The 22,676-nt window shown below is 37.1% G+C and overlaps 2 protein-coding genes across 2 annotated transcripts in view; both read right to left on the bottom strand.

Annotated features, from left to right (window-relative positions):
• Positions 1-22,676, bottom strand: part of LOC106080056 (putative methyltransferase DDB_G0268948) — an 81,942-nt gene that overhangs the window by 50,892 nt on the left and 8,374 nt on the right. Inside the window, exons 3-4 of the mRNA XM_056042652.1 lie at positions 16,038-16,267; positions 14,548-14,711 (exon numbers count right to left, since the gene is read on the bottom strand). Coding sequence (XP_055898627.1) covers positions 14,548-14,711; positions 16,038-16,267 — 394 coding nt within the window. The remainder of the gene's footprint in view (positions 1-14,547; positions 14,712-16,037; positions 16,268-22,676) is intronic.
• Positions 9,922-14,031, bottom strand: LOC129928019 (uncharacterized). The gene is made up of 4 exons (XM_056039853.1): positions 13,977-14,031; positions 12,605-12,699; positions 11,956-12,084; positions 9,922-10,433 (listed from the first exon to the last, which is right to left on the bottom strand). The coding sequence occupies exons 1-4, from the start codon at positions 14,028-14,030 to the stop codon at positions 10,334-10,336; spliced, it is 378 nt and encodes a 125-aa protein (XP_055895828.1). The 5' UTR covers position 14,031; the 3' UTR covers positions 9,922-10,333.

The raw sequence follows: 22,676 nt of genomic DNA, 5'->3' as shown, positions 1-22,676 counted from the left end.
GTTCATTTTGATCTCAAAACGCTTTAAATAGTCTGAAATACTATTTTTATCTTCCTGAAAGGGCTGCATTTTCTTTCTCAGCCAATGATTAGTACTTTAATTATGCCTATTTTCATTCATGTTATTACCATTACTTGTACTATTACTATTGTTTATGTTTTCACTCTGAACAGTAGGCCTATCATTTGTGTTATTATCATTGCTAGTCTTATTAGTATTTGTATTTTGTTTCTTCAATTTAGCATCTAATCTCAATTTCTCTAAATCATACTGTCATTTTCTATCTACTTCTTCTTTTATTAATTGTGCTTCCCTATCTTTTTCTTCCTTTCTACGCTCTGATTCTTCCCTTCTTTCTTTTTCAATTCTATCTCTCTCTATAGTCACCATTTGTTGCACATAGCCAGTTAGGTCCTTCCCTTTAAGTTCTAGTTGTTTAGCCTCAGCAATAATCTGCTGCGAAAAGTCTCCATATAATCTCCTGGAGCTGTAGCCATTATGTTACTATTATAATCTTACACAACAACAATATTTCTATATATGACAACGGTACTTAGTTCAACACTGGTTTCTTACATAGACAATAGTATACTGCTAATTGTCTAGACTCACCTTAGATCTAGATTACTACTAAATAAAGCTAAATAAATGTAGCCTGCTTTATCAATACGTAAGATTATCACACAAAATAATTAATTGAATAAAGAAATAAATGTATAAACCAAATAGATCTATGAGAGATGAGACTTTCGTCTGATAGAAAGACAAGAGACAAAAGTGATAAAATAGTTTAGAACGGTACGAGACTTAAAAAAAAAAGATTCACGTTTACATAAAAGACAATTTTACAACTATACGTATACGTGGGCTCCTTGCTAGTAAATACCCAATTTTAAGAACACTCGCGGTTCACCCTGATTTAACCTGGTAGCAATAAACTAGCAAGTGGCCACTGAGTCCTATAGAATCTATTTTAAACACACTAATAGAAGGAAAAATAAACTTATCTTTTATATTGAAATCCCTTTCGGCCAACAAGTATCACACAAGGGTCAGTGGTCAGTTCATGCTCCTCCGTCCTGGCAATCTGGAATGCTTCGGTTCGCAGCTCAAGTGTAGACGAACTCCTGGCAAAGTGTTGCAATCACCAAACACACAGGTGTAATGTTCACAGACGGTGACGATATCGGTTCAATCAAACTTCCGGTTCCACAGTTCCTCAAGGCAGGCAGTAACGGCTCAGGTTCCTCTTCGACGAATGAGTTCTGAAGTGGCAAGAGTGCAGTCAATCTGGCAGTAATAGTTCAATGTCGTCTACGACGAATCCCTTCTACGGCGTCTGTTTCAATGATGACGAAGATAATAATAATTCACAAATACTTCGACGATAATGTGTCTGGTGCAGCGCAGTCCCTGATGAAAACAAGCTCACAGATGTGGTGAGGTATACGACGAAAATGTAGTCTGCGACGACTCAAAACAATCTTGACGGCGACAAAGATGAAGTTCCAAATAACAGCTCAATGTCTCACTTCCACTATCTTCAGGTCAGGAACAACAGTATGCAAACGTCAATACTGAGACAAGCTGGTGGTACTGTCTCACTCAAGAGAGATACAAAAAAAAAGTCCAAAAAAAAAGTCCAACTCTCTCTCCAATGAACAAAATACGCAACCTCAACGGTGTTGAACAGACGAGCACCCAGTGTGGTAGTAGGGTATACCATCACTCGTGTGTAGATCTAGTGGATCTAGACTAGTACTTTAGAAGAATGACGTCCTCTATACATCACTGTCTAACTGACAAAGTGATTCTAACGGTCAACTTCGATGACCTTGCAAAGTTAATAACGAGCGCCGCTCAAAATATTGTAGGCCGACTTCACGACGAATGACTTACTTGACAGCGAAGTAAAACTGTCGACTTCTCAATGTTCCACGAACACTTTAGGCAATGTTCTGGCGTTCTTCGATCCCTTCTCTGGGTTGTCAAAATAATGGCGTGACGTTCGTTCTGGCCTCGGGGTCGCCAAAATAATGTTGTGGGCTAATCTAATCTGACTTCGACTATGTATCAATTATTACTTAACATTAGCAGAACATTAGTAATTAAATATACTTGATAACAACATTCAGTTCTATAAAATGATACTTTATTAACCACTGGGAAATCCGTCCAGTCTTCCTAAGACGTCGCTATATCCAATTATTATTCAACTGCTATTCAAAACACAACCTACTTCTAATTTATAAGGCCATGTTGGTCTCCTGTTCGCCTAAGTCTACTACGTCATTAGTCTGTCTTACTACGTCATTACTTTTACTGTCGCTAAAACTATACACAATATATTTAACTAATAAAACTAACCTACCCTCTAAACTAGTACATTACATTATACATCCAAATATCCATCTATCCATCTATTTAAATATCCATCTATCTATATATCCAAATATCCATCTATCTATCCATCCAAATATCCATCTATCCATCCATCCAAATATCCACCTATCTATCCATCCAAATATCCATCTATCCATCCATCCAAATATCCACCTATCTATCCATCCAAATATCCACCTATCTATCCATCCAAATATCCATCTATCCATCCATCCAAATATCCACCTATCTATCCATCCAAATATCCATCTATCCATCCATCCAAATATCCACCTATCTATCCATCCAAATATCCATCTATCCATCCATCCAAATATCCATCTATCCATCCATCCAAATATCCACCTATCTATACATCCAAATATCCATCTATCTATACATCCAAATATCCATCTTATTATACATCCAAATATCCATCTATCCATCCATCCAAATATCCACCTATCTATCCATCCAAATATCCATCTATCTATACATCCAAATATCCACCTATCTATCCATCCAAATATCCATCTATCCATCCATCCAAATATCCACCTATCTATACATCCAAATATCCATCTATCTATACATCCAAATATCCATCTTATTATACATCCAAATATCCATCTATCCATCCATCCAAATATCCACCTATCTATCCATCCAAATATCCATCTATCTATACATCCAAATATCCACCTATCTATCCATCCAAATATCCATCTATCCATCCATCCAAATATCCATCTATCCATCCATCCAAGTTTCCATCGTTCTTTTAAAAAAAGTACCTTACGTAAGTACTTTACTATTGGCATTTCTCTAATTCCATACTGTATTGTAATTGTTCTGCATGAAACATTTCGCCTTCTAAGGTTAGTAAAGGTAACTATTGATTCAGAAACACTTTGCATGAAAAATCAGCAAACTAGGTAATAATTTCTGCTAAGCTGGAGTGGGAAAGCATTAATTACCGAGGAGAACCAGAACACTTGCAATAACCAAATAGTTGCTTAGACGGTCACAGACGGATTCAGTCACGGAACTTTCCTGGCTTGTCGCTTTGCACTAAAAGTAATATTATGTATCTTCTCTCCCGATGCGCGGTCCGAATGCCGAAGCCCAACTGGTGTTCTTAAAGAACTAGGTGTGCAACAGTTGTCCATTGACGTTCTCAGATACAACTTTCGCGGAAGAGTTATACCACGAGTTAAAAAAAAACACAAAAAAACTCCCGTGTTTTTGTTTGTTTTGTGTTTGTTTTTTAACACGGGTTATTTTTTTCCCATGGCCACCCGACGAACATATGCACAGTTGCCTACTAGATAAAAAAATGAATACGTCATGGACAAAATTTCTGGATGCTGATTGGCCCCGGTTCCGCACTAACTTTGACTCCCGATGCCGTCACTGTGGAGAGAGCGTCGAAACAGTGTCGCATGTCTTGTACGAGTGTCCCCAGCTCCGCGAGCTAAGGGGGGACTTGCCTGTGCAGTCACTCGACTTGTATGGTAGCTATGAGGCACTACGCCGGACGGCTAAGTTTCTTGCCAGAGCACTACGGGAGGACTAGTCCTTCCTGCTCTGATTTTTCAATAGGAGTTAATCTCAGGATGCTGATTGGCCGAAATAACTGCATATCCCATCTATGGTTCAATCGAGACCAATCGCTATAGCAGACCTCACCACAGACCTGTGCAACATGTGTAGACCAATGGCTTATTTGACATGTACAGATATTTAAGAGAATGGGAAACTGTTATTTCGGAGATTAAAGTGTTCGGGAATGTCTTGTAATACTGTTCCTATCTAAAAATAGTGTACGTAAATGAAAATTGAATACTGCGTGCGATATTCCCCTCAAAAGTCAAGAAAACAATATATTTCTTTATTGATTTTCATTCAAAAATCAACTTTTCAAAAATTGCATCTTTGTTACAACAATATAAATGACCTATGACTCTTTCATGCAAAAATAACTAAAGTCCCGTAAGCACTAGAGGATCCAGAACTTTGGAGTGTGGGGGGGGGGGGCGATTTTTTTTTTCAAAACCTAACCCTATCGCCCAGTAAACCCTAACTCTATGAATAAACGTGCCTACAGCATATATATATAAATAAATTCTCATAAGATAAGATATATATATATATATATATGAGAATTTAAAAAAGAAGCATTTCTCAACGTTCGGCGAAAAACAGAACAACTGGGGCAGCGCTATAAGGTTCCCTAGTGGGGTTCTTGCATTCTTCACTGCAGAAACCCATTCTCCTGACATCTACAGCTCATTATTCAAAAGGTTTAGGTGGGAAAGGTAGAAGAGGTATTCGCCCCCCCCCCCCCCCCATCGGCAAACAGGGAACGACATAATACAAAGATCGGTTAAAATATCAATAACAAGTTTTAATCATATAGATATTTAATTGACTCCGTTAGCAAGCTGTGATTTCTACAAATAAATTAGACCCCCCCCCACTCGAAAGTGTATGGGGGGGGGGAAATGATACCATCGCCTCCTCCCGAACCCACCAAATCGGCCAACATTCTAGATGGGAGGGGGCGAAATAATCTAAAAATATGTTGAAATATAAATAATTAGTATATATTATTAACATAATAAATAAGTAATAAATTCGTATACAAATTGTGTGAATTCTATACTAAAATTCGTCCGCTCCCCCTCCCCCTGGATCCGCCAGTGTGCGTAAGCGGTTCAAACTTGATCACTATGCGTTTTCCTAATCAAATCCGATTGGACGTCATTTATTTACAAAATGAACGATACTAATTGGTCGCTTCCGGCTACTTGTTTTTTTATTGGTGCCAATGTGAACTGTTCAACAATGAATCGACAGGCCATAAGATGCTGACTTTTTCCGAAACTGAACGGTGTTTGACAAAAAAATTTCCTATTAAGATTTTACGTGCTAATTGGTATCATATAAATGCCGGGAAGGCTTCCAAAATATTTAGTAAGAAGTCCTAGTTAATGAGAACTGATCTGGATTGCGAAGCTGAAGATGACAAGGAAATCTACGGTTTCCGACCTCCCCTTAGGGGCGGGGCCAGGGGCGTTTTGCCCCACTTGCCCCCCCCCCCTCCACCCCCGAGGTCCGCTACTGCACTCAGTGAAAAGCAGTTTGCCTCCTACTGGGTGGCTTCATTACTTATGTCACGTGGTAACATATGACGTGCTATAATAAAACTTAAAATTTGTAGTCAACTGGTAAAATGAATACGTTTCAAGTGGGTTATTGTGTTGCAGGCCAAAGAACTGACGTGGAATGGACCACTCGCTAAATAGTTTCTTTCTTAGCGACCAGTTAATCAGTTTGTGCATTGTTTTGTTGTTGTGGTCAAGGTAAACACATTTTCTTTCATTTTATTTTCCCAAGTGATTCAATTGCATCTAATATGAATTTAAACTAGTCACTAGTAACCCCCCCCCCCAAAAAAAAAAAGAAGTTAGTCGCTAGATCGACGCGCGAGGTCGCAACGACATATCCACGTCATAAACACAAGTTCACGTGAGTGCCAGGTCTGAGTTGGCTGGCAAAACGTTTCTAGTTGCGCCAAAAAAAAAAAAGAAAAGATTTTGTGTACTTTTGGCAATTGATAGTTTTTGCACAGATCTCTGTATGCCTTATCGCCGCAAGGTCACATACCAGGCCAAGGACGCGTTTTAAGCTTTGATTTTCCGGTTACCTGTACAATGGATCTCGTTCACCAATCGTAAACAAACAACATTTAGCCACGTGGTGCTCTTTCTCTTCTATATAATTTACGATCTAATGTTTAATTCATGATCGTTGTCACGTGACAGTTTTTTTTTTTCGTTGTTTTATCAATAAGATCACGTGACTAAATGTTGTTTGTTTACGATTGTTGAATGAGGTCCATTGGTATTTACATTTCGGTCTAGGATCACTACTTTATGCATGCTAATAATCTTAGTCGTACTTTTAGTTTAGGAAGCTAAGCTCTTCACACCAAAAATGTCTGAATTATGGCGTTATTTTATTTTTTTTTATATTTATATACGTACACAGTTTTTTTTCCTGTGTATTTCTCATTTTGTGAAATATGAATCGCTCTGGACATTTTAAAAACTCTACTTTAAAAAAAAAATCTTTTACCCTCCGTATCAGCTTTTTATATTGTTCTGTCTCTTTCTCTCTCTTTTAGTTTTTATCTCTTTATATTGTTCTGTCTCTTTCTCCCTCTTTTAGTTTTTTATCTCTTTATATTGTTCTGTCTCTTTCTCTCTCTTTTAGTTTTTTATCTCTTTATATTGTTCTGTCTCTTTCTCCCTCTTTTAGTTTTTATCTCTTTATATTGTTCTGTCTCTTTCTCTCTCTTTTAGTTTTTTATCTCTTTATATTGTTCTGTCTCTTTCTCTCTCTTTCAGTTTTTTATTTCTTTATATTGTTCTGTCTCTTTCTCTCTCTTTTAGTTTTTTATCTCTTTATATTGTTCTGTCTCTTTCTCTCTCTTTTAGTTTTTTATCTCTTTATATTGTTCTGTCTCTTTCTCTCTCTTTTAGTTTTTTATCTCTTTATATTGTTCTGACTCTTTCTCTCTCTTTTAGTTTTTATCTCTTTATATTGTTCTGTCTCTTTCTCTCTCTTTTAGTTTTTTATCTCTTTATATTGTTCTGTCTCTTTCTCTCTCTTTTAGTTTTTTATCTCTTTATATTGTTCTGTCTCTTTCTCTCTCTTTTAGTTTTTATCTCTTTATATTGTTCTGTCTCTTTCTCTCTCTTTTAGTTTTTTATCTCTTTATATTGTTCTGTCTCTTTCTCTCTCTTTTAGTTTTTTATCTCTTTATATTGTTCTGTTTCTTTCTCTCTCTTTTAGTTTTTATCTCTTTATATTGTTCTGTCTCTTTCTCTCTCTTTTAGTTTTTTATCTCTTTATATTGTTCTGTCTCTTTCTCTCTCTTTTAGTTTTTATCTCTTTATATTGTTCTGTCTCTTTCTCTCTCTTTTAGTTTTTATCTCTTTATATTGTTCTGTCTCTTTCTCTCTCTTTTAGTTTTTTATCTCTTTATATTGTTCTGTCTCTTTCTCTCTCTTTTAGTTTTTTATCTCTTTATATTGTTCTGTCTCTTTCTCTCTCTCTTTTAGTTTTTATCTCTTTATATTGTTCTGTCTCTTTCTCTCTCTTTTAGTTTTTTATCTCTTTATATTGTTCTGTCTCTTTCTCTCTCTTTTAGTTTTTATCTCTTTATATTGTTCTGTCTCTTTCTCTCTCTTTTAGTTTTTTATCTCTTTATATTGTTCTGTCTCTTTCTCTCTCTTTTAGTTTTTTTATCTCTTTATATTGTTCTGACTCTTTCTCTCTCTTTTAGTTTTTATCTCTTTATATTGTTCTGTCTCTTTCTCTCTCTTTTAGTTTTTTATCAATTTATATTGTTCTGTCTCTTTCTCTCTCTTTTAGTTTTTTATCTCTTTATATTGTTCTGTCTCTTTCTCTCTCTTTTAGTTTTTTATCTCTTTATATTGTTCTGTCTCTTTCTCTCTCTATTTGTTTTTTATCTCTTTATATTGTTCTGTCTCTTTCTCTCTCTTTTAGTTTTTTATCTCTTTATATTGTTCTGTCTCTTTCTCTCTCTTTTAGTTTTTTATCTCTTCATATTGTTCTGTCTCTTTCTCTCTCTTTTAGTTTTTATCTCTTTATATTGTTCTGTCTCTTTCTCTCTCTTTTAGTTTTTATCTCTTTATATTGTTCTGTCTCTTTCTCTCTCTTTTAGTTTTTATCTCTTTATATTGTTCTGTCTCTTTCTCTCTCTTTTAGTTTTTATCTCTTTATATTGTTCTGTCTCTTTCTCTCTCTTTTAGTTTTTATCTCATTATATTGTTCTGTCTCTTTCTCTCTCTTTTAGTTTTTTATCTCTTTATATTGTTCTGTCTCTTTCTCTCTCTTTTAGTTTTTTATCTCTTTATATTGTTCTGTCTCTTTCTTTCTCTTTTAGTTTTTATCTCTTTATATTGTTCTGTCTCTTTGTCTCTCTTTTAGTTTTTTATCTCTTTATATTGTTCTGTCTCTTTCTCTCTCTTTTAGTTTTTTATCTCTTTATATTGTTCTGTCTCTTTCTCTCTCTTTTAGTTTTTTATCTCTTTATATTGTTCTGTCTCTTTCTCTCTCTTTTAGTTTTTATCTCTTTATATTGTTCTGTCTCTTTCTCTCTCTTTTAGTTTTTTATCTCTTTATATTGTTCTGTCTCTTTCTCTCTCTTTTAGTTTTTTATCTCTTTATATTGTTCTGTCTCTTTCTCTCTCTTTTAGTTTTTTATCTCTTTATATTGTTCTGTCTCTTTCTCTCTCTTTTAGTTTTTATCTCTTTATATTGTTCTGTCTCTTTCTCTCTCTCTCTCTTTTAGTTTTTATCTCTTTATATTGTTCTGTCTCTTTCTCTCTCTCTCTCTCTTTTAGTTTTTATCTCTTTATATTGTTCTGTCTCTTTCTCTCTCTTTTCCCCTCTTTCTTGTTATATTGTTCTTTCTGTCCCTTTATACTGTTCTTTCTCTTTCTATCCTTTTGTCTCTCCCCTTTTCGTTGAGATGTCCAAAAAAGTCCAAAAAGTTTCGAGATAAATCCCATTATGAACCTTTGACCCTGGAAAGGATTTTATCCCGTGGCCAGGATGAAGGAATTAGCTCTCTGGAGACCCCCAACAACAATATGATCATTTAATCTCATCCGTTTGTTCATGGTTCCGGTACCTTTAGACAACGCTATGGGTTCCCCCGCCCCACGCGATGCCGGAGTCCGAGCCATCAAGGGGACTTTTCATATTCATGTAATTTACAATTGCGTTCTGTGGGAGGGCCATCACCGCCAGTACGACCTCCACTGGGGAACGGTGCCATGGATCCATTCCACTTGCAAGTACACTCGCTCGCGAGCAAAGCTACTCTGCCTCATCGTGGCGCTCGCGTGGAAACGACTATTAGAGGAAGTGGTTAGGCTAAATGGGTAGCAACACAAGACTCCCGTGCGGATGCCCACGGGTAGACGAGAGTCCACCTATTGCACGGCGCGGAGTTGTAGATGAGTCCCCACAAAACTGTCACAAATTCATTCACCGTTCCTCAAGGGACCGTTGCATAAATGGCGAGTCCCCCACGGTTAGCTTGGTATAACGAAGGAAAATGGCGGAGGCTCCCAGTGACCTCGGCCTTCGGCCATGTTCAGCCAAGCATGCGTCCGGCAATAAAGGCATTGGAAACAGCAATGCTTTACATAGGCATTGACTCGGTTCAGCTCTTGGACCATCAACAAGTACTCTTGCTAGAGCATATCTTTGGTAGCCCACTGGGAGTTTGGTCTCGCTCTAAGCCTTTCTACTTCTCCTGGCGGACGTTTCCACGGAGGTGCCACGCTGAGGTGACGGGAGCTTTTCCTCCTCCGCTCTTTCCAACTTCCTCTCTTTTAATCTAGCATCCAAATTTCAGAGTGCACCTTTTAGAGGCATAATAATAAATTTGTAAAAATATTATTTTATGAAAAAAAAAAAAGGACACTGGTACCGAATAAAAAAAATAATTTACTCAATTCAGAATTTAAAATGACTCTTTGAAAACTAAAACTTCTGATACTAAAATCTTTGGGGCACATTTTCTATTAATATATCTATTTATATTTCTATCATTATGTAAATGAAATCAATCAAATCAATCAATCTATCTACCTATTTATCTAACATTATATCAATCAATCAATCAATCAATCAATCAATCAATCAATCAATCTATCTTTCTATCTATCTATCTATCTATCTATCTATCTATCTATCTATCTATCTATCTATCTAATGATCAAAAACAGGATTTCCTGCCTTAGTACTTTACAAATACTGTGAGATTTAAAACTCTGAAGTAGAAATGTTTTGGAGAATGACTGTGTCAGTTAAATCGATAGGTTTAGTAAAGAACTATTGAAAAAACTCATCTGTGGTTTCTTCCAAGGACTAGAAAAATTTTTCTGTAAACCTTTATGTTTACTTCTGCTGAGGACGTGGTCCCATTGCCAAAGATACGTTGTATCCTGGAAAAACAAAACCAAAAATTACGACTTCATATCTTTAAATATCACAGAATGTTTGTTTCACAAAGTCTTATCTTTATCACGGGGTTAAACTCTTTCTCTCCGTAATTATTTACCACATTCTGGTGGAATCAACGCTGGTATCGTCAGTCAGGAGAGAAAGAGTTAAGAAATTGCTAGAACTTTAGAACGCGTAAAGTGCTTAGATGTCCCTAATACATGGTGAGTAAGGACAGACTCAAATTTCGTTGTCTTTTCTTCGTAGTCCTTAGTTACGGTGTGTATGCGTCTGTTTCCAAGGTAACGACGCGGAAAGGGGAGAGGTTGTTCTGATGAAACCACGAGCTGGTCTGTCATAAGTCAGGTGTGTGATAGTTGTTGGAAGACTTTGAGTGACTTGAGACAGAAATTGTAGGACTATAGGTTTGTTGTGATTTATATCTTGTTTTAATTATCCTTTAGTTTGTTTCTGTATACATCTACTTTCAAGTTACCTCTGTGTGGTGATTATGTTTGTATATAATATTGTAAACGGTACGTCATAGAACCTTGGTTGTAAGACTTAAAGAATTCTATGTTTATTTATTATTTTACTATTATTTCATTGGTCCTTTGGTTGAGACAGAGTGACAGCGCTTGAAGTTTTGTTTTTGTTGACAGGGGACCGGAGTTTTGTGATAGCATAGTAGGAGCCATTATAAGGCAGTTCTGATAGTTAATGTATATTTAGGAAATCAGGCGTTATCTGCAGTTATAATTTATTCCTATTTCTTTATTAAATATTCTTATTTCTAACGCATCTCTGGTGTTCTTGAAGTATTGCATACGTAATGTATCCATGTCAAAGTCATAGGCTAGGAGTTCACAACAATCACAACAATCACAACACTCTGTGTGCATATTTCTCAATGAATGTGACATTGTTTTATTTCAGCAAGAAGTTGGTTCAAGTAGTTCCACTAGCTGTTAGGAGCTACGAATTGTGAGAATTCAGTGATAGACGAACTGCCCTGTCAGTTTGATCAAGGAGCATTTGTATAAAGCTTATAACAACTCACTTCGTCTGTCTGTCTGTCTGGTTAATAATGTGTACGTTATATCACCCACTTCCCATTCTCGGATCAAGTTAACAGCTTGCATAATTTTTCGTCGACCTTAACAAAACAATGAATTAATTAATTAACCAGTGGTAATGAATTAATTCAATATAGAAAAGGGAAATAATTCTTTCAGTATCGAGAGACATGACTGTAAATGTGCAGTTTTTCCTTAGATATGTATTTTTTTTCTTTTAAAGCATTTTTTAAATGTTAGAGCTTGTCGTCTGCCTAGTTAAACATTTTTGATCGACTAATTTGTTACAGAGGACGTTTAGAAAGAGCACCGTAAGGAGGTCAAGGTCAGTGTATATAATATAGTAACAAAAAAAACATGATGGTTATATGTTACTCCCAGAGTTTCAGGCTATGATGTAGGCATTTCAACAGTTGTCAGTCATGGCATATTATATGATTCTACTGACCTGATCATAAAGTCTTCTAAAATACTAGTTGTTGGATTGGCTTGAGAGTATGGTGGCCAAAAATGACAAGAGGCCATGTAGCCTTTAAACTGGTCAATGGTCATTTCCATCTTTACTTGAATGTCCAACCTTCAAAAAAATAGGAATCGAGCTTTTCGTGTACAATATTTAGAATGAACGAACACACACACACGTCTCTCTCTCCCTATCTACCCCTATCTTTCTCTCTCCCTCTCCCCCAATCTCTCCCTCTCTCCTCTTGTCTCCCTCTCACTCCCCAATCTCTTCCTCTTTCCCTCCCTCCCTCTCTCTCCCTCAATCTCTCCTTCTCTCCCTCTCACCCAATCTCTCCCCTCTCTCCCACAATCTCTCCCTCCCTCTCCCTCTCTCCTCCTCTCTCTGTTCTCCTCCTCTCTCTCTCTCTCTGTTCTCTTATATATATATATATATATATATATATATATATATATATATATATATATATATATATATATATATATATATATATTTACATATTTATTTATTACACGACATTTAATACCATACATTGGTATATCATAATATGGTAATGGCAATTTATGCGTTTTGTAGGTAAAGGTGCTGTTGTGATTCTGTGTAAATAATATTACTGACATATAAATAGACTTACCTTTGAATACAATGAAAAGGAAAATCAATTGTTTCGTACTTGTTTGCGATAATCAGAAGTTTTGAAGTGAGATAATCCTTCATCGTTGCATAAAACTAGCGTAAAAAGTGTAACTTGAAATTACTGATTGCAAAACAAAATGATCGTACATGCTCAAAGCAAGTAAATACTTCCACTTTACTTGTTAGTAACTATTATTGTGAAAATATGTTTTAAATTCGCTAGCTCTGCCATGAAAGAGATTTTTAACAAGTAGAACTTTATTTGTATCAATCGTAAGTATCCCAACTCAAGATATTTAGATTTACAAAACCTTTTTTTAAAATCAGATGATACCGAGACTACTAGAGTAAGAGAGTCAAGACGCATAACTGGGTTAATAAATCTAGTCGTGTGTGTGGTATGGGCTCTGGACTAACGATCGACGTTTTCGAAGGTCCCGGGTTTGAAACCTCCCTGCTGCCAATCCCCGGCAGGATGTCATTATTTTAATCTGAAGGAACATCAGAAACATGTAAAACATTTTACAAAACTTTTGGCGTGATCATTACCAAATGAACAGTAACCAACAAAATAAACACTTGACTATAATGACCTTTAATAAATATTCCTATACATCATAATCTTTCATAAAGATCTTTTCAGAAACTCCAATCATTTTTTTTTACCCTTTCTTGAACTATTATTCTAAACATTTTTGTCTTCTTTCCACCAGCGTATTTGTCTACACAACAACTGGTCTAGGTCTTGCAGCTTTGCTGCACTTTTAGAAAGAACATTCTTAACTCTTTCTCTCCGTAATTATTAACCAAATTCTGGTGGAATCAACGTTGGTATCGTCAGTTAGGAGAGAAAGAGTTAATTTTTCTTTTCTGTCCTAATTAATTCATTGGATGACGAGATATTAGAGACAAGATCGGTTCAACCACCGGACCTCACGTTGATCTGCTAACTAGTGCAAAAACGCAAATTTAATCTCTATTGTCATATCACAAGGTCCTCAGAATTTGCAAAAACCTTCCTTCAGGGAACAGTACCAGGAAAAAGAAGAAGAGTCAGACAGAAAAAGCAATGAAATTGAAATTCTATCAAAGGCAAAAGACAGAGAGGTATGGAGAAAAACGATCAATAGATCTTGTATGGTGACCTAAGGGCCATCAGATTTAGGGATAGGCGAATATAAAGGTGAAGGTGCAGTCGGAATGGTTTTATTTTTCCAAGAATACCTTTCAATGTCCTTTCCTTTATGTAATTGCTGGACTCACTATTGTATAATTTGCGGGTACAGATAAAAAGAATGGAAAGGGCTTATAGTTTTAGGATGCTGACAAAATCTGAGCTTTAATGTAATGCAGATTGTCTTCCTAAGTACCTCTTCGTAAGCTTTGTTCGCCTCTTCATTGCACAGATCCTCAATTTGAAACATGTACGCTCCTGGTTTTAAAACACGCTTGGCTTCTTTAAAAAATCTGGTCATAAAATTTGAATCCATAAGTTTCTTGAAAGAAAAAACCCCCGCTAAAAAAGGAACTTATTATCTTCTTATTATTTTATTCTATATTCACGCGCTAAATTCTAGACCTATCCTACTATCCTACAGTAAGGAATCGGAGCACTTGGTCTCCCCCATTCTCCAGTAGACCATTAAGAAGAATTTTTTCTAACATGCAGGCGTAGACCTGAAGCTCTTCACCACAAGTCCTGTCTGAAGGTTCCAAAATGGCCTCAATCATTACTACGATTGAGTCGTGTCAGACATGTGGTCATCTTACTCTCTACAAATTCGTTTCGTCTAATATGAAATAAATAGCAGTTAAATTCTAAGGGTAATCCTTCTTTTCAATGTTAAGCCAGTGGAGGCCTAGTCCTCTAAATAACAACGTTCTGGTTGAGATTTTAGCAGTGAAATAAATACCGGTATTCTCAATCAATTTAAAACCTACTTATCAGTGTTGAGCCAGTGAAGGCTTGCTCCTGTGGTAACCAGGTCAACAGATTGAGACTCTATCATAGACAAGTCTTCAGCTGCGCACATGTATGTGGTCAGGTTCGGTATATCTTTAGGCATGTGATCCAGTAGGTCCTGGCTGATGTCTACACCGACTACCTAGTAAATTACAGAAATTAAAAAAAGAACAAAAAAGCAATAATACACAGATCTATATTTTAGCTTTAAAAAGCCGAATATCACCCGCGGGCCTTAGTTTGGCCATCACTGATCTAGTTTATTTGATTTATGTCAAATTTTGCAAAATGTTTCTTACGTCAGAAAACATTGGTTTTGTCACTTTTAATGTACCCCCGGAAGGGAAAGTTGGCTGTGAACAAGGGTTTAGTAGTTTACCAGACATATTTACATTTAAAAACAAAATACTGTGGAAATGCGTTTACACGATTTGTTATAAAGTTTTATTCTTCTTAATTTTAGGGTCGTCCAATTTGAGGGAGGGACATTTAACACATACCAATGTGTCAATGAACGTTGAATGGTGTAATACTGGGTTCTTGCTTCCTGGAGTACTCTAGACACGTGACAAGACAAACACTATACGACTGACTCAAGTCCGTTCAGCAGACAAACATGAAGTTTATTTTACTACAATAATAATAATAATAAGACACTGCACTCCTTGTTAGTGCTACAAGTCAAGAATTAATAAACAATCCTATCCGCATAACAGCGGTATCAAAAGTATCCAATATGTTAGTCACAGATCACGTCCGCATCTCAGCGGGTAACACTGTGTAGAAATATAGATTAACTAATACATGTCTCAAAAGACCACTGGCAACAACTGCCCACAAGTTACTTTCTAACTGAAATTACTACAGACTTTTCTAAGTCGCTACTGTCCATCCCGGACTAAAATATTACTTGACCACTCGGTCCAAAGAATAACACTTGGCTTCTAACTTGACTTCACTTGTCTGCTTGACTTGACTGACTGACCTCTAAGTCTAACTTAATTCATTCTACTTCCTGTTTTCTACATCAGGAATTCCACGTGTCTTTTAAACTATTAACATGACGTGGACTTTAGATCATGCAATGTCAACTAAGACTGTGACACAATGGTCTTCGCAATGATGTAAGGAACGTGACTGCCAACTTTTATCACGATTGTTAAAAACGTTCTTATTTCTATATAAGACATACACACGCCTTACATTCAATTTTATATATTAGATTTTCAAACTTTTGCTATTCGTTTTTATTTATTTCTTTTTAAATCTTTGTCTCTTTGTTACTTTCTTTCTGTCTCTCGAATTCTTTAACTCTTTTGCTTTCACACACACACTTTATTTGTCCTTCTTTTTTTTTCTCTCTCTCTTTTTCACTACATCTTTCTTTTTCTCTATGTCTACATCTTTCTTTCTCTCTGTCTATTTCTCGCTAATTAAATCCCCCCCCCCGCCCCAATCTATCATTTACCTTTTCAAATAAAGGAACAAGCGGTAAAGTGGACTGTCCAGGACCACAGCAAACATCCAGGGCCATGCTACGTCCATTAGTGGTCACCTCATCATGATAGGTCATTATGGCATCGAACAACGCCTGTGGATACTTGGGTCTGTAAGCAGCATACGCTTGAGCCAGTTCTTTCCCTTGATATAAGTTCTGCAAGTATTCTTCTGTTTCGGCCACATTTCCAGCCAGTAGACCTAAACATATTTGTTTAAAGTTTTGTATTATCATAAAATGATCAGAGACTTCATCTAAATCAGGCTTATTTTTTTATTTACAGTGGCGACCCCTACCTGTCCCCCCCCCTCCATGGACAAGGAATGTACAAGTCGACTTGTTTTGATTGTCTAAACCAGTGATTCCGAAACGATTTCTCTAACGGACCACTTCGCACGTAGCTAGGGATTTGGAGGCCCAGGGGGTTGGGGGGGGGGGGGGGCTTGTTCTTCTCATTCTGACATTTGAATCATGGCTCGATAATAAATATATACGTTAAATGTGCGCAATACATATATGAAGGTCATTATATGGCAGTAGCCTAATATTTAATATAGAAGAAATTTCAAATACTCATTTGCGGCACCCTTTTAGTAGGGGTCCTTGGGGGACTTTCGAATTTCGACCTCTCCTCTAACTCCCCTAGGTAGGCCAGTGGTACATATCGTACTGAAGCAATATATAAAAGATATTTCTGCTTACGTAAGGATTGGAGCTCTGGCCTCTTGATAGCAGTGCATTATAAAGACGTAACTCCCCTGAATGCTTTTATTTAAAAGTAGTGTACTCTTATAAAAAAAAAAGTAGCTTTCAGATTTAATTTTAAAAAATTAAACGGTTCGCTTTCAGAAAACAAAAGAACAGTAGCCGTTGCACCAAATCTTTGTAACAAAAAATATCAATATATTGGATTTTCAAATTATGTTCTTGTCCCTAACGGATCCAGGGGCCCCCCACTCGGCCAACTCCCCACCCCCCTGTGGCCGAACGAATTTTAGTATAGAATTCACACAATTTGTATACGAATTTATTACTTATGTTAATCATATATACTAATTATTTATATTTCAACCTATTTTTAGATTATTTCGCCCCCCCCCCTTCTAGTATTTTGGCCGATTTGGTAGGGTCGGGAGGGGGCGATGGCATCAAACCGCTCCCCCCCCCACCATAAACCTTCGAGTGGAAGGGGCGGTCCTATTTATTTGTAGAAATCACAGCTTGCTAACAGAATCAATTAAATATCTATATGATTAAAACTTGTTATTGGTATTTTAACCAGGTCTTTGTATTATGTCGTTCATCATTGGCCGATTGGAAGGGGAGGAGCGAATACCTCTACTGCCCTTCCTATCTAAACCCCTTGAGTGTGTGGGGGGGGGTCTACTTTTATGGAGAAATCATAGTATGTGAACAAAATTAGTCGAATATCTATATAATATAAACAGGTGGAAGTGCGATACATGCAATCACCTTCCCCCCATCGGACAAACCAATACTTTTTCTTTTTGTATTATATAAGAAATTACAAAATTAAAAAAAATCTGTCACTAATATAATTTATATATGCTATAAAGTAAATTCTTATAGCAAGTCGCCCAACCTTTATTCTTTAATGCAAAATGCAATCATTAGCAGAAATTATAAAAAGGAGCGAGGATTAATCGTTTTCATTTTACCGCCCTTCCCCTTTCCAGACAGAGTTTGTGTAATTTCACATGAATTTATCTTAACTATTTTAAGAAAGACTTTGCTTTGGAAAAGTTAAAATTCAAACGAAATTTTTCAATAAACAGTCACGGTTGAGATGAGTTCAAAAGCCAGATAATCTTTTCCTAGTCGACCTTTTCCAACCTTTACTCTATCTCATACTTTTCTAGTTAAATAAATTTAGGACTATAACTCACAAGTTATGCTTACATTTTATTGAATATTATTAATCGAATATTTTTTTTTTCGGCGGCAATCCTCAAAGCCTTAATCTAAATATGTGGGGTATCTTATCTTTTCAAAAAACAAATCGGTTGTATTTGCAATGTATTAATATAAATTCATATTAGAATATTTTTCAACATTATTCAAAAGGTCCTTTATAATAGAATGAATAATGAGCTGTAGGTCAGGAGAATGCGTTACTGCAGTGAAGAATGCCAAAAAACGCTTTTAGCGTTGAGGTTTCGCCCCGAACCTCACTGATGAATAATAAGCTTTAGATGTCAGGAGGATGCGTTTCTGCAGTGAAGAATGCAAGAAAACGCTTTTGGAGTCGGGGCTTCGCCCCGAACCCCACTAATTAATAATGAGCTGTAGATGTCAGGAGAATGCATTTCAGCCATGAAAAATGCAAGGAAACGCTTTTGGCGTAGGGGCTTCGTCCCGAACCCCACTGATAAACAATGAGCTGTAGATGTCAGGAGAATGCGTTTCTGCAGTGAAAAAAGCAATAAAACGCTTTTGGCGTCGGGGCTATTCTGAGGTATCTACAGTGCATTTTCCTGCTATTAAAAAGTTCTATTTCAAAAACCTAATGTGCTATTCTTACTGACTTAGACCCTCCCGCGCCGTTTGGCGCATTTGCGGTCAAGCTGTCTCCATAAAATTGTAGATTCCCCGCCATTACCTACTAGCCAGGGGGTTTGGGGGAGCGCTAGGAGCTCCCACAGCGCGGGGCAAAGCCCCGCCATCAAGCACTATTTCTTGTATTGAAAGCCAACAAAATGCATATTCTGAGGTATCTACAGTGCATTTTCCTGCTATTAGAAAGTTTTATTTCAAAAACCTGATGTGCTATTCTTACTGACTTAGACCCTCCCGCGCCGTTCGGCGCATTTGCTGGCAAGCTGTTTCCATAAAAATCTGTCACTGGCAATGTCTGAAGCCTCGTCCAACCTGCTCTGAGGCCCTCCATGAAAGTGTGGCGCCAAGTTGTACTAGGATGTCATCGCAACTCTTATTATGCGTAATTCATTTTGTCGGAGAACATGTCCCGCAAACCTCATGCGTCGCTCTCTCACAATCTTACTAAGGGGTCGACTCCCATTTCAGCATAGGATTTCCTTGATTTAGACCCGATCTCTATAACTGACTCCTAAAATCCGTCTTAGCCATCTTTGTAGAGCCACATTTAGTTCTTTTCAATTTCATCGCACTTTATTAATGGAGCCCAGCCACTTGTAGACATGTGTAACTTCTGTTGACTACGATCTTGGAATTAGGTGACTATTTTGCTTTAGATCTTATATCGAAAAGGGAAGTTTTATCGTCAAAATTATCTGTTGGGGGGTTTTAAACTAAAATATATCTGGAGTTGTTTTTTCTTAATTCAAAACCACATTTAGCTATGGTCATATAATTTGGTGACTGTAAATGGCTTTCAACCTTAAAACGCTCTGTAATCTGTAAGGGGATTTTAAACTAAAACTATCTTGAGGGGTTTTAAACTTTTAAAAAGCCATCTGTAGGCGAAGGGTTGAAACTCAAAACTCCCCATTGCCTTGGCTATGCTCAAAGAATTTTAGTGCGTAATTTGTTTTTTTTTATATATTGAAGAGGTATTTTTATCTTCAAACCCAGCTGAAGAGGGATTTAAACCCAAAACCCCTTTGGCTACGCTCATAAAATTTTGAGTGTGTAATTTGCTTTTTTTATATTGAAGAGGGGTTTATATCGTAAATTTTTGAGAGGGGTTTAAAATCAAAATCTTCCTTAGATGTGCTCTTGGAATTTTGGGATTGTCGTTTGCATTTTTTTTTGTTTTATACAAGAGGGGGATTTAAATGCAAAACCCCCCTGGTAGGGGGTTTTAAACTCAAAACCCCTTGTTAGTAGGTTTCCAACTCAAAACCCCCTGGTAGGGGTTTTCAAACTCAAAACTCCTGGTAGGGGTTTTTAAACTTAAAACCCCCTGGTAGGGGTTTTCAAACTCAAAACCACTGGTGGGGAGTTTTAAACTCAAAACCCCTGGTAGGGGGTTTTAAACTCAAAACCCCTGGTAGGGGGGTTTAAATTTAAGACCTCCTGGTAGGGGTTTTCAAACTCAAAACCCGTGGTAGGGGATTTTAAACTTAAAACCCCCTGGTAGGGGTTCTCAAACTCAAAACCCCTGATAGGGGGTTTTTAACTCAAAACCCCCTTGGCAAGTGATGGTTTAGTATTAAAATTTCACCTAAAATAAACAAAAATTAAAGCAAAAGATCAGTCACTAAACTCCGACCCCCCCCCCCTCCGGGGGAGAAATTTCATTTCGGACCCCAAAAGGCCCCCCCCTGGCTACGCCCATGATGCCTATGTATGATTAGTCATTGTGTTTTAAGTGCTTAATAAATTGTTTACACTTTAATTGCGTAGAGCGGTGTAGATACCTTTTACTTTGTTGTTTATTTTGCTTGTGACCTCATGCTGTCTCGTTCTGAGGCCGCATGCAAGCAGGTGCTCTCTGCTATGTCAGCTAAGGCAAGTTGGCGCCTAAGCTGGTCTTTTATGCGTTTCGGTGTTACGTCGACCTCTTTTTTAGCTCACCAAAAAAAGACTGCCTTTGGCATGCGTTCGTCTGAGATTCGTCTCCCATACAGGATACTGCTGTGTTCAGCGTAACTGTCGGACTCAAAGAATTCCCTCTATACAAAGGCTGCGGATACACTTTTGAGACCAAAAGAAAATCCGGTGTCGAGAACAGACGCAGACGCGAAAAGAAAATCTTCAGTGACCACCGGCGGACAATAGTTATGCTTGCCATGAATGTGGCAAAATATGTAGGTCACAGCTGGGGCTGCGTAGCCACGGGAAATTCTGCATTCCTCATTAATCTTCTGACTCGAAGGCAAGCCTTATTATTATTAATATTTTGCTGGTGAATTATTACCATGTGTTCATGTTTCGGTGTCTACTGTCCCGTACCAAAACAAAGGAAATGGTCATAACACTACTTCTCTAAGCCTTACTAGCTCAAACTGAATCTACCTAGCGGTCAACGAGTTTGCGTACGCTGCAGCCTCTTTTGATTTACCTATAAACCTCGGTAAATAGCATGGGGTTACGGCGTGGTGACGAAAGCCCAGGAGAGTTCTGAATGGATGGATGTGTAAAAGCAGGCCATATTCCTCCACGGGCTGTAGCACCACTGGGATAAATGGATGGCAAAAGCCGGTATGAACTACTTATAGTCCGACAGTCAGGATGGGCAGGGTACGTATCCCGTATGGGGAGACGAACATATTGTTCGGCGTAACAGAGGTGGCCCACGGAAACGTTTCTTTAGAAAACTAATGCAACGATTTAAGTCTATTAAGAAAAAATGCGCCAATTTACTTTGTCACAAAGTGCCTGTTTTACCCAATAATGTAAAGATTTGCCTCACTTGATGTTTCGTACTAAAGCCATAATGAATATACAAATTTCATAATTAAATGTCTGAACGTAACCACCTAAGAAGTAACACTGCAAAGACTTTCTTCCAAGCCAATAATAGTAGGCTTACAATAGTTTTACGCAAAAAATTGATTGCAAAACTATAAGACGGATGTGAGCTGTGGTTTGTCTAGACTGTAGGAGGACTTAAGAGACTTTATATTTAATCGCCATGTACAATTACATTTAGAACTATCAGAACACTAAAGCAACTCTTCAGATTATTAGTCTTTATCTGATCGTTCATTTTCGTAATTACAAAAATATTCCCAAAATGACTTCGGGCATTTAACCTTTTTTAGGAAATTATTTAACCGAGCGAGGCTCGGCCACCTGATATTATTTACTTACAACACTAGCTTGTAACAAAACAATTAAGCACACAAATTCAGTGGGAACGATAGCTTTGGTTTTAGAAAGTTTGGATACATTTGGCTCATAGCTTGCTGTTTTTGGTTTCAAACACGACTTTAAATTTTCAATTTTTAGTTGGCTTCTTCCTTTAATTTTAATGATATTCATGCAAGAGAACACTTGCTCGCACGAATATGTTGATCCAAAGATAGTCAGCACTCCAACTGCAAACCTTTTCACTTCACTGTAGCAATCTGGAAGACTATTCCATGCGTCGAATATAAGTGCCTCATCTCACAGAATTTCTTTGAAAGGTGTCCACTTTTGTTGCATTACATACATTTCTGGATCGCCAACTCTTCCAACTTGCTATTCAACTCTGGAAATTCTCCACTCCACAAAGCTTTACTTTTTAAAGTCAACTTACAATTCCAAATGGCTCAATGTGGATTTCGTTACGATTTGTGTTGAGGATATTTACTATGAATGCTAGAATGGTTTTGTTGGTTTTGAAATGCTCAAATCTCTCAGCAAATCCATCTGTAATTTTGTAAACTAACCATGCTAAAGTAGTTCATGTCAACAGTTGCACTGGTTTTATCGCGATATTGCTTTAGAAAGTGAAAATGAAGTCATTTATCGCTCTGAATTATTAAAGTTCCCATTTCAGACCTTGCGATCTATAGGGCAGAAGATGTAAATGGGCATCTCTTTCTGTGGCCCACGTTTAACAAGGGTGTCATGTGGCCAGCACAACGACCAACCGCCTTTACTTTCCCCAACTAATGTCAGGTACCCATTAGAGCTGGGTGGAATTAGAAGAGCCAAAAAATATCCAGAGATTAAAAA

The sequence above is a fragment of the Biomphalaria glabrata genome, chromosome 9, assembly GCF_947242115.1.
Source record: "Biomphalaria glabrata chromosome 9, xgBioGlab47.1, whole genome shotgun sequence".
NCBI classification, from domain to species: Eukaryota; Metazoa; Mollusca; class Gastropoda; family Planorbidae; genus Biomphalaria; species Biomphalaria glabrata.
The sequence above is the reverse complement of the archived record's forward strand: the minus strand, read 5'-3'. Positions and strand labels throughout refer to the sequence as shown.